Source organism: Crotalus tigris, unplaced genomic scaffold (genome assembly GCF_016545835.1).
Source record: "Crotalus tigris isolate CLP2741 ecotype Arizona unplaced genomic scaffold, ASM1654583v1 scf7180000017550.10884619, whole genome shotgun sequence".
NCBI classification, from domain to species: domain Eukaryota; kingdom Metazoa; phylum Chordata; class Lepidosauria; order Squamata; family Viperidae; genus Crotalus; species Crotalus tigris.
The window spans coordinates 2,638,267-2,650,715 of record NW_024096468.1 but is presented as its reverse complement, the minus strand read 5'-3'; the positions used below and the strand labels follow the sequence as shown (position 1 = coordinate 2,650,715).

Below are 12,449 nucleotides of genomic sequence, written 5' to 3'. Positions count from 1 at the left end.
AATAAGTTTTATTAAAGTTTAAAAACGCAAGGATAAAAAACTAATACAAATTAATAAAAAGAAGTGCGGAGAAAAAAATGGCGGACAGATAAAAATATAAAGAAGAAAATATATAACCTTATCTTTATATTTTTAAACCATTTCCCTCCCTTTAAAGGCTGATTGCACGAAGTTTGCTTTTGAAGATACACTTTTAGCCTTCTAGCACGAATTTGTTTTTGAAAACTTAAAAAACAAGCAATGTGCACCTGAAAAGATAACTGAGTTACTTTTGTGCTGAAACGTTAATATTGGCCATTTCCACTCCCGAGTATTATACTAACATGTTTAGATCATGTTTGCTTTTCTTATCCCCTCGGAGTGAAGTGGAAATGTGAATTCTTTCAGTTTTATTTGCAAGATCTTCACCAGATGGTGGCATATCACATTTTGTTTCTTTATAAATGAGGTGTGAGGACTTCTCTCATCTTTTATCACTTTTTATTTTGCTTATATTTGGTATTATTAGTAATACAAAGTAAAGATACTAAGTTCTGCCTTTAGAAGCAAGATTATAGTTTCTGTACATACCTCGCTTAATGGATTTTCTAATCTAATTAGTTCTGGAAGAAAACCACTTTTTGAATTGTTTTAAGAACCCTTGCTGCTGTAGAATATGATGAAAACATCTGTTCTAAGTCAGTTCTATATTTCCATTTGTAATTTCAAATTTAAGCATTTAACTCGCCAATGTAGTCTATTTTAAAATATTTCTAGTCCATTTAGGTAAGTTTTCCAGTGCCCTCCCAAATAGTAAAATCAGTTTCAGCAGAGCAATAAAACTTGTTCATGGAATTCTTGCGTAAGCTTTATATTTCCTACTATATAGAATAATAATTACTTTTGCAAATAGTTTTTCCTTAGCTTGCCTAATCCTTAGCTTGCCTAAAGTGTACACATTTACTCAAGGCATGACATCTTTTCAGTGCTGGTCCTTCTTTCATAAAGCTTCTCCATAGGCAGGAATCCATATATAGTTATAGTTTGGTTTATTAACTAGGAAATTAGCTTAATAGTATCAGGGAGGAACATCAGTTCTGGTCTATGTTGGCATCAGAGACACTTGGAGTATTAATTTTTCTAAGTGGCTGGTTTCAGTTGTATTGATTGTTGAGATAGATCAATCTCAGATGCTTTGGTAAGGGGTGCTATGGGGCTCATCCCTTTCTTCTTGCTGTTTAATATCTAAATGAAGGTCTGTTAGCATGAAGTAAGTTATCATAAGGCTGTAGAAGATACCCAGTAATATGCCTTGATTCCAGACTTTAAAAGAGATAAAGTGAAGATCCTAACATGCAGGGCTTTTTTTGTCATAGAACGCCCAGAATGGAGTTCCCGCACCTTTTTTGGATGGAACCTTGTAGGGTAGGCAATACAGGTTGTATGACATGTGTGAGTTCCAGCACATTTTTTTTTTTTTTTTACAAAAAGAGCACTGCTAACATGGTAGGACATTCCTAAGACTTGATGGGAAAAAGTAATCTTCAATTAAACCTAGCAGACTGAATAACTGGATTCAAAGGAATAATCCATCTTATCTTTGGACAAAGGGGTGCTTCTCTAGCTTGAGTCTGCCCATCTGGTAAGAGAGTGAGAAAGCTTTTTTAATGGTCCCTCCACCTAAAGGAATGCAATATACAGGGTTTCTGCATTCCACTCTTATCAGTGATGCTCCCATAAGTATGAACTTGGGAGTAAGGAGGAATGTTTGCAGAACAACACTTGATGGACATTTGTGTTTCATATGGGGACCAGCCTCTACTAATATTAAAATAGAGCGAAGAAGAACGCAGATTAAGACAATGCTCCTGAATGTACTTGCTAATAAAGGAAGAGTTAAAATAGATACATTATCTAGTGTTTAAGATTTTGTCACCTAACCCCTCTGACAACTTAATTTTCTTACTGCTTGAGGTGATAGATTACCCAGCTTTCTGGACTGCTCCCTTGTTGTGCATCCAGAAAATTAAGAAGATAAGGTTTTCTGGAAATTATGTAGGGGCAATGTGGATTAATCTATCCTCTTAGGTGGTGTTCTTAACTGTTATTGCTCTATTGTGATGAGAATTGTATTTAACCCTTTATATTGCCGGGAAATTGAGTGGCATAAAATCTGTGGTAAATAAATTGAGCTAACAATAGACATTATTCTTGGACAACCTGAAAGTCCACAAAGTCATTATTAAATCACTATATCCTAATGTGTTAAGATACTTAAATTTAACAACTAGAACAGTGGGGGGTTGTACATGAACCAGAACACAGTTATTGTTGATTGGTTGAAGATTGCTGGTTCCTGCATGAGGAAATCTGTGTTTTGATTGGTTGCTGTGGGTGTGGAGGGGGAGTTTCCTTTTTCCTGCCTTTTTCTTTTGTATGCTCTGTGATTTATCTCATCAAATCAAATCAGTCTTTATTATCAAAGTGAAACATGTGTACAATGAGATTGGCTGATGCTCCTGTTTGCCTGACTATCTAGTTTGCTGAATATATAGATGTAAAATATATTTATTTATACAAAACTGCAAGTTTGCATCAGAGTTTCTGACTCCATTTGGATACTTGCTGCACAATTCCCTAATGGTATCCATCTTGGCATTCCAAGAACTTGATTGTGACATTGCTGATAAAGTAAGTGCTGGTGCATTTACTCAGTATGATACTGTCCAGAGTCTTAATTGATTGGACAGTTTGTAAACATTCTAAAATAAATACAGTTAAAAAAATAAGATGTGGCAATTATGATCTAGTCCAGTGATGGCAAATCTTTTAGAGACTGAGTGCCCAAACTGCAACCCAAAACCCACTTATGCATCGTTGAGTGCCAGGTGGGGGTGGCCCATTGGCTGGGTGTGGCCCATTGGGTGGGCGTGGCTGCAGTGGTAATGGCAGACTGGGTGGGACTAAAAAGTTCAATCAATCAATTCCAACTTTGCAAGATCTTTTTTTTTTGTGAGAAGTTGAAATTGACTGATTGAACCTTTTTTTTTTTTTTTCCACACGGCGGCGGAGGCCTAAAGCGAAAAGGATTTATAAAACCCAGCTGAAGGCCTAGGACTGGGGCGACGGCGTGCGTGCCCACAGAGAGGGCTTTGAGTGCCGCCTCTGGCACCCGTGCCATAGGTTCGCCACCACTGATCTAGTCATTTTAAGGTCTCTTCCAAACAAATTGATAGAAAAACTAATCTCATTGAAAAAAATAATTCCAATCTCATTGAAAAAAATAATTCCAAGTCCTATCAGTGGGTTTTCTTCCTGGTAAAACATATAGTTCATTAAGATTGTAGTTACAGTCTGCCTTTTGTGGTTAGTCTGTTGCTTTGTCCTGGATGTTCAAAAAAGATGATAAAATGCTGATATGCAGAAATCCTTGCTTAAGTTCATTAATTCAGCAACCATACAAAAGTTGTAACAGCACTGAAAAATTACTTATGACCAGTCCTCAAAATTACAACTGTTGCAACACCCATAGTCACATGATGAAAATTTGGCTGTCTGCATTTACAACTGCCATCCTGCTGCCACTCACCAGCCATTGCCCCCAGTTGACCTTTCTTTTTGTCTTTGGCTGGGACTTATTCCGAGGGGTACTATTGTAGAGGATGGTCAAAAGTGCAAAGGTGGAGGAGAAGATAGTGGCAGGAGTTTGTTGGTCAGGTTAACATAAATCTTGATGAAAGTTCCTATGTTGAAATTGTGTGGATTGTGAGACAGATGCCTATGTGTGCAAATGCATGTCACAAATAGCTGAGACAGCAACAAGTCTTTAAAAAGAATTTGCTCTGTAGAATACCAGGCCACTCTGGAAAACACATTAGTTTCTTTAAATAAACATGACTTAAATTGCTTGTGTTCACTAATAAGAGGAAGTGATAAAGATATTTTAGTAATTTCTGTGTTCCACAGACAATATGTGTTTCCTTTCTAATTAGCTTATGTTTCCTTACTTATATTACCAAATAAAGTATAAATGCTTGCTGAAATATTGTCCATGGTCCTTTCTAAGCCTTATGGGAGGACCCATCTTTCTTTGAATTCTAATAAATGTGTCACTTAGAGAGAATTGGGGTCTCTTTGTCCATACCAGACTGAACCTAGAGAGTGTGCATAACAAGTTGAAGATGAGGCAGAGTCCTTTTGTTGGAAGAATCAAGGCTCAGGGCTGTGGGAAGTCAGCCCCCCCCCCAGAGAAGGAAATATTAAAAGGGCAGAATATTATATTTCCTCAAAAGATCTTAAAGAGGCAGAAAAGCATGCCCAGTTTTTCTTAATAGCCCCAAGTCTCCCTCCCCCCAAGCAGAAACCAGCTCTGTAGAAATGCAGATATGATAATCCATTCAGGAAAGTTGGAGCCCTCCAGCTAGAAGCTTAGGAAGACAAAGACACCTAAAATCTACATACCCTATCTAAACTCTAAGACAGGACATAATAGGATTAACCCACAGATGCCAAAGGGGCACACTCAGACTCAGGTCAAAGTACATGACATAGAAAATACAAAGCCTCATACAGGAACAGGCAAAAACCTCAAGAGCCCCAGAGGGTATAAAAACCCATTCCCTACATGTGCTCTCTCTTTTTTTCTTCCAGAGCCATCTTTCTGCCTGGCTCTCCTCTTCAATAAACTGCAACCTCTTTCTAAAGCAGTTGCCATGTTGTTTATTCCCAGCTTGAACTGGACCCCGATGAAGACTTTTCCTTCAATTGGACAGGGCAAACAAATTGCATAAACAAAAACATAATGTGAAATTGTAAGCTATGAATATTTATCTTGCAAAACAAGCCTTCAATGCATTTGCTAATCATTTACATTATAATATTTTACTTTTCATCGATTTAGGTAGTACAGGTTAATGTTGAAAACAACCAGTTATCAGAATCTTTGCAACTGAAATTTATAAAGTGGAATATAAGGATGACTTCACACAAAATTGAGGAATGGTTGCCTATTTAAGGTACCATTGGTTACTTGCTGCTAATTCAATTTCTAATTCCAGGTTTCTGAATATATATATATATACATATATATATAAAATATTTGCACTTCTCTGCAAATAATTATAAAAATCTGTATTTGGCAACCCCCAGTCAAAACAGATTACACATCTGGAAAACATTTGGATTTTTCAGGGTGCTAACAATGGGTCCAGCTTAATAGCCCAAAATGTATATGTGGTAGTTATGATGGCTTTGCATTTTTATTTTTTTCTGTTTTTACCATGTTTTTCTGTTTGATGCTTTAAGCTATCATGAGTACTGTCTAAGTGTGGTGGTATTTGAGCACAAAATAGTGAACACATTAAATATGTGGGTATGTGTGTATAATGAGCTCAAGCTATTGCACAATGATAAATAACAATAATTTGACTATAATTCCTGTGTGAAGTTTCTTATGTGATTTCAGCCTTGGCAGAGGCTCCAAACTCTTGACATCTGTGTACACCAATTCTGTCTCAGCCCTCAAACTTTCATTGCCTATCTGACTGAACTAGCACTTACCTCTCTGCAATAAGCCTTTCTCAAGAGGCACAAATTTAATTTTGAATTGACTGTTTTGGTATAAAATTTAATTTTAAAAAGCCTTTTAAAGTGGAGAAGATGGCAAGGCATACATAAACTTTATTTGCCAAAAAAATATGATCCCTACTCTTAAAGACAGTATGTGGGGAGATGGATGATTGTTTAATTTTGGGGTCCTCCATTTTTAAAATATTTATTGGTCCACGATTGCAGAATATTTGAGAAACACTGCTGTAGAAAGAGACTTGCATAGTGACATTAGCTATAAATTCCTATGCATTTCTGTTTAGAAGACTTCTAAACAAAATGTATCTAAATGTAATGCTTATACACTGTATTATTTTTAATTCCTCACAGGACTTGAAATATGGACAGGCACTTTTTCCCACCAAGGCAGAGGTTCCGTGGAAGAGGTCATAATCAGTGGTTTCATCAGAATGTAAGTTTTTTCTGTTTAATTCTTCCTGTCGTGATTCTGTGCCAGCCTGTGTTCCCAACAGCTGAGTCTGGGGAATCTGAGGAGGAGGTGAAGGAGGCATTAGAAGGGCTATCAGGGTCAGATAGAGGCTCTGATGAATTACAAGATTCACAGTTTGATGAAGAGCCTTGGCCTTCCAGTTGTGTTCCTGATGAAGCTCAGCTGTGTGGGAAGAATGAGTCAGACTTGGAGGATTCACACCTGATGGACATGATTATTGATGCTCGTAGACACAGGCAATTAGCAAGAGCAGATCAGCAGCAGTCAATACGACAACTCCAAGGGGGGAGGAGAAGGCACTGAGAGGCAACGCCTTGGGATTGCTTTATAAAAAGGGAAGGTGTGGGCGGTGCTGGTTGCTGAAGGCAACCATTGCAAAGTATTTCATGGGATCATGTTCTGTTAGTCTTGCCGGTGACTACTTCTCTGCTTTGTATGGTTTTGTGTGGACAAGTTCCTCCATTTGGATTGTGTTTGGTGCTTTTGTTTCTGGATTATTTGGCAGGTTGGTTACCCATATTAAAAGGGGTTTGTTTTCTTTTGAGTCTCCAGCCTATTTTCTCAAAAGGGGTTTTGTCCTTGTGCCTTTAAGAAGGACAGCCATAGGCTGGGATAGAACACTTCCCAACTTTCAACTCTAGTTTCTTATTTCAGACATCAGAGAAATACACACAGACACACACGCATGCACACGCACATGGATATACATAAACCCACAAAATTAATTCTTGGAGAATAAAGGTTATTTTTCTTCAGAAAACAATCTGGTTCAAAAATTGTGTTTTATAAAAAAAATTATGAAAAATGAAAAGAATGCTATCTAAATCCTCAATACCATGGCTGAAAATTTGAGGAAATTAATGTGATACTGGAAGAATTTTTTAAAAAGTGCTCATTACCTCTTACTATTGATTGGAATGGTAATGGCCTTATACTCAGACAAGGATGACTACATTGCCAGATAATTTAAATAGTCAAGCAGCATACTGAATCTAAACAACAGAATCCATACACTTTCTTTTCGTAAAGTCCTTTTCATTTTCACTGGTAGGTGTACATATACTCCCGCTATACTTGACATTAAAATTTGAAAATTTCTTCCACTGGTAAACAAAAACACTTAAAAATAAAAGGCTGCCCACTACCTCTTGCTAGTAGAGTCAGAAGAGGAAGCACATGTGAGAACAAAGCCAGTAGTAAAAAGGGGATATTTTCTTGCATGTGTAAATGAACTATAGTCAAGAGAGGAATGGATGAGTGCATAAGAGAAGAAAATACCAGAAGAGGAAAATAGGTGTGGGATAGGGAGATCAAAGGCAAAGAGGGGAAAGAGTATATGCAGATTATCCTCTACTTCAGGGGTTCTCAACCTTGGCAACTTTAAGACTTGTGGACTTCAACTCCCAGAATTCCTCAGCCAGCTTTGCTGGCTGAGGAATTCTGGGAGTTGAAGTCCACAAGCCTTAAAATTGCCAAGGTTGAGGATCCCTATGAGGGAAAGCACTCAGAATCTAAACTCAGATGTAATATGGAAACTTTATATTTCTGATATGTTATAATTTACTTTATTTGTTTCAATTTACTTTTATATTAATTTACTGCAGGTGTATCTGTTTTTGTAGAATGCACCAGCACGATCAGTACTTCCAAACCATTAATTTCTGCAGTTCTGGCTTATTGTTATATATAAGTCTTCTGGATGACTTTGGGCCAGTCACTCTCTAAGCCCAACCTACTTCATAGGTTGTATAATAGAGAAATTATGAAGTGGCAACATTATGTATAATGTATCCTCTTGAGTTATACAAAATAATGGTGATGTATAAATCTGTATTAATACTGCTATTTTGTGATAACAGTTCATTTTTTATTTAATGTTTTGGAGTGCTGCTGGCTCCTTTTAAAAACACTGTGGGAGGAGGCAGCAACATAAGATAAACAGGTTTGACTTCTATCCCTTGTCAAGGTTGCTTTAGATTTAGATGAAATATTTGAGTATACCACCACCCTGTACCAGGCTTTGCTGTTGATAAAAACTATAGCCACAACAGCTCCACTGCTGTTTTCTCTCTGCTTAGCAAAGAGAACATTATTTCTGGAATTCAATTTACTTTTATATTAATATGAAGACTGTTGTATAGCTATACATTCCTCTCTTTTATGTTTTCTTTCTCCTGTTAATGTCCTATGTTTCTGAGACAGTGAGAGTAGAGAATATGCTTCTTGTTATGACACATAGGCTTCGGATATTAAATGGAATTTCAGTTATGTTCTTACATATGCATAGCAAGGGAATCTTCTGGCAATTTTTCCCAGTAAATGACACATAACTACAATGTCTTCTGAACAGTGGATCAATTTATTTCAGATTCATATAGATTCATCAGATCTATATGATTAAAGTTCTGGGGAAATTTAAGAAATGCAAAATAGGTTTTCACAGATATTTAGTTTAATTGCTTAAACTATGGTCTCTTTGGTTATAGTGACTAGATACTTGATTGGAGGCATAGGATTAAGGATATTTTTACTTGTCCTGTGCTGTGATAAGTGGAGAGGAAAGTCATTCTCTATATCAGTTTTGAATTACCTTGGTTTCAGGCAGGTTTTCCGTGGTTTTACAAAAATGCAGAGTCTGACCAAACAATGTTTATGTCTTGAACAGAAATCAATTTTCAGTAACATAGTCCAGTGATTGTTTATTACATGAATGTTTATTACATGACTAATGGTCAGGTGAATGAAAAAGTGTCAGAAATATCAGAATGATTCCATTCCAAGACAGTAACTTATATCATTGGCATGAAGTGGCTGATAAGATATGAGAAATGAGACCCAGTGATCAAAAAACAAACCCCCTTTCTCATAGAACATGGGTGTCAAACTGCCATGTCACGTGACATTCGCAACGGTATCGCGACTGTATTTGCATTGCCGGCAATGGGGTGAGTATGGCTTCGGTATGATGAAATTGGCCTGCGGGCAGGCAGTTTGACACCCCTGTCATAGATGATGACATAATGGCATATTGTTATTGGAAGGCAGCATTCTGGAGAACTAAAGAAAATTGCCTGTCTCAGTGTCTCCTTCCCCAGTACAGTACAGTAATGACGAATGTACTGTTGGAAAAAATAAAAGACCAAGTTAGGGGCAGATTATGATGGAGAAAATCTGTGTGGTCACTAAGAATCATTGCAAAATTGATGGTGTGATCTTTAAGTCAGTTATGAGCATCCAGAGGTTAACAAAACTTTAATGGAACAAAGCATTCTTTACTCTCATTTTCACTTGTGCTCAGGCATTCCGATTCTTACAACTAGAGTTGGCCATGTGTATCTAGCTAAGAGCATGGAAGTCCTCTATCCAGTGGAATCTCCACTGGAATGTTTCGTTTACATCTCTTTTAATTTGCCAGTTGTTTGGTTAAATTGCCTTATACAACATTAATTTAAAAGCTGTCACTTTAAATGTTTGTCTTTCCCGTCAACATCCTCATTTTACATGATCTGTTTTTCTAACTCCTGGAGTTAGTTTTTCTATTCAGGGGAATTTGATATGTTAGTGATAAGATGTGAAAATATTGTTTCTTGACCTTTTTCGTTGATGTTAGTTTTGTTTTCTACCCTTATTTTCTTACATTATATATCCTAAAAAGTTAATCTTTTCAAAGTCATTCAGTATGACTGTGCATTAGGGAGTATTATGAGTAATTTTAATACAGTTATACAGTGCTAACATTGATGTTGGTGTCGTGCTTAAATTGCTAATGGCACTGTATCTTGTTGAAAGTTAACTAAAACTATAAATCATTCATTAAATTATGAAAACATATCCAGACAAACAACATTATTCTCATACTTTACTATATTCATATCATAATAGTTTATTTCAGCTCAATAAGCACTTTTACCTGTTTGAAAGATTTCTTGATTAGTCACAATTGTAAATAATATTTATTTTTTGATTACCCAGAATATACCAAATGAAAACTTTTGGATGGATACTTGGGACATGCCACAGGATCAATTTCCAGGGAGACCCCCTCCATGGTGGAACCAACACTGTCCAGAGCAAGAGAGGTATGTTACTTCCTCAGCTTACATTATTTAGTCACATCTTTTATTTTCTTGGTAGTTTCAGTTATTGTTGTTTTTAAAAACATGAAGCTACTTTAAAATTCCTAAAATAGCAGAATAAAAAGCAATTAAAGCATAAATAAATAAATAAATAAAAGGCCCATGACACTTTATTTAAGAAGCATGGGCAAATAACTTTTCACTAGGGACTTAAAATTCATTAGTGTGGACATTATACATACCTGGGAAGAACATTTCAGAACTGGTGTGCCCCCACTGGAGAATCCCAGTCATTGGGCGCTAAGCCATGTAGGCCTGAATATATTAAAACTAATATTTCAAATTAGGACTGGAAATGCTTGGAAAACCAGAAAATATTTTGCAAAATATTTTTCAGAGAATATACGCCCCATGTGTTTCTGAAGTACCTGTTAAGGACAACGTACAGTGCATTGCATTTTATTACTTGAGATAGATGTAGCATTTATCAAACAGAATGCCCTTGGTCAAAGTTGAATTTATCTCCAGCCAGATGCTGAAAATAATTTTTTTTATTCAGATGAGAAAAATTGCATAAGCCACAATAATAGTAGAAGATAGTAATAGTAATAAATAATAGTAGTAGTAGTAGTAGTAGTTGGAAGGGACCTAGTTGGAGGTCATCTAGTCCAACCCCCTGCTTAGGCAGGAGACCTTATACCATTTCAGACAAATGGCTCTCTATATGGTAGAGAATGTGTTTCATAAACTATGATAACTTCAGTTAATTACATGGGAAGGCAGTAGAGTCTATATCAGTGATTCTCAACCTTTCTAATGCCGTGACCCCATAATACAGTTCCCCATATTGTGGTGACCCCCAAGTGGGTGTGGCCACCAATAAGAGGGAGTAGGACAGCTAGGGAAAAGGGAAAAAAATGGCGGACAGCATGGTTTGGCGACCCCCGTGAAATGGTCATTTGACCCCAAATGGGGTCCCGACCCACAGGTTGAGAACCACTGGTCTATATGGATATGACTATACTGCATTTACGATATCAGGGTAAGTGACAGAAGGAGATCAAGATGTAAACAACATCTGATGAAGCAGTGGAACAACCTGTTTCCTGGAGTCATTAGTGCTGCTTCATCACTGGAGGTTTTCAAATAAAGGTTGGATGGCCATTTTGCTGGCATGGCCCAAGAATTCTGCCTTGGGTATAGGATTGGATTAGAAGATCTCCAAGGTAACTCCCATCCCTAGGATTTTAGGATGTATAGGATATGTGTAATGGGCATAAAGTGATGGAAGACTAAGATATAGACAACTTCTGGTGAAGTCACAAAGACATCAGCATGGGTCAGCAGGAAGCTGTTTAGACTAGCGAAGCACCTGGTAACCTCCCCTCCCTCCCTGCTATGTGTCAACCGAAAATGAATAGGGGAAAATGGCTGCAGCCACACTCATTTTCAAAGCTGACATTAAGCTTATTGCATATCTTTTATCTTATAGCCATATTCATATCCTGGATGCATTAATTTGGCTCCAGCTTGAGAATCTGGTAAATGGTGAATTCTCTATTCACGTTATGCTTCCTGCTTGACCCAGTGATGAAGCAGCACTAATGACTCCAGGAAACAGATTGTTCCACTGCTTCATCAGATGTTGTTTACATCTTAGTCTCCTTCTATCACTTACCCTTGAAGGAAATAAAAGTTATTCTTTTATAAAATGTAACAATAAAGTTCTAATGAAACAATGTATGAGACTGTATGTTTAGCACAAATGTATTAATGTAATATAAATGTAACAATGCAATGACAATGTATGAGAAGGAATGTTTACTGTTTCCTGTCCATGTGAAGTGACCACAAAAAGTAATTAGCAAAGATAATTAATTATGATCAACTTGAGTGGAAATTACAAATAAACAAAGATAAGATCACAGTGGAAATTACAAATAAACAAAGATAAGACCACAGTGGATGGAAGGAAATTGCCAGGATGACCTTTAAATGTAAAGCAACTTCAAAGAATATAGAGAAGGGAAGTTGGGAGGGTTTCTTAGGCATGACTGCATTGTAAAAGGTATAAAAAGTATAGCTTGGAAACTGCTTTTTGCGCTCTTGGAACTCAATCCATCTTGGAAAGAGTTCAGGAGGCCGGTTTGCAAAAGCTTTTCTTTTTTTTCCTATTATTATTTTTATGTTTTTCTCCAATAAAACTTTGTTTTTGTTAACCAGACTTGTCTTTGTATTGTGAGTATCAAAATTTGGGGTTTTTACATCTCACACTCTGATATCGTAAATGCAGTATAGTCATATCCATATAGACTCCACTGCCTTCCCATGTAATT

At 36.8% G+C, this 12,449-nt stretch overlaps 1 protein-coding gene across 6 annotated transcripts in view; it reads left to right on the top strand.

Moving 5' to 3' along the window:
- The window catches only part of LOC120306546, a 43,012-nt gene that overhangs the window by 1,160 nt on the left and 29,403 nt on the right, over positions 1 to 12,449 (top strand). For 5 of the 6 annotated variants that reach the window (XM_039340021.1, XM_039339992.1, XM_039340012.1 and 2 more), the window contains exons 2-3: positions 5,917 to 5,998; positions 10,010 to 10,116. In XM_039340021.1, coding sequence (XP_039195955.1) covers positions 5,927 to 5,998; positions 10,010 to 10,116 — 179 coding nt within the window. In that variant the 5' untranslated portion in view covers positions 5,917 to 5,926. Of the gene's footprint in view, positions 1 to 4,654; positions 4,791 to 5,916; positions 5,999 to 10,009; positions 10,117 to 12,449 lie in introns of those variants that run through there. The other variant, XM_039339982.1, reaches the window with a different exon arrangement.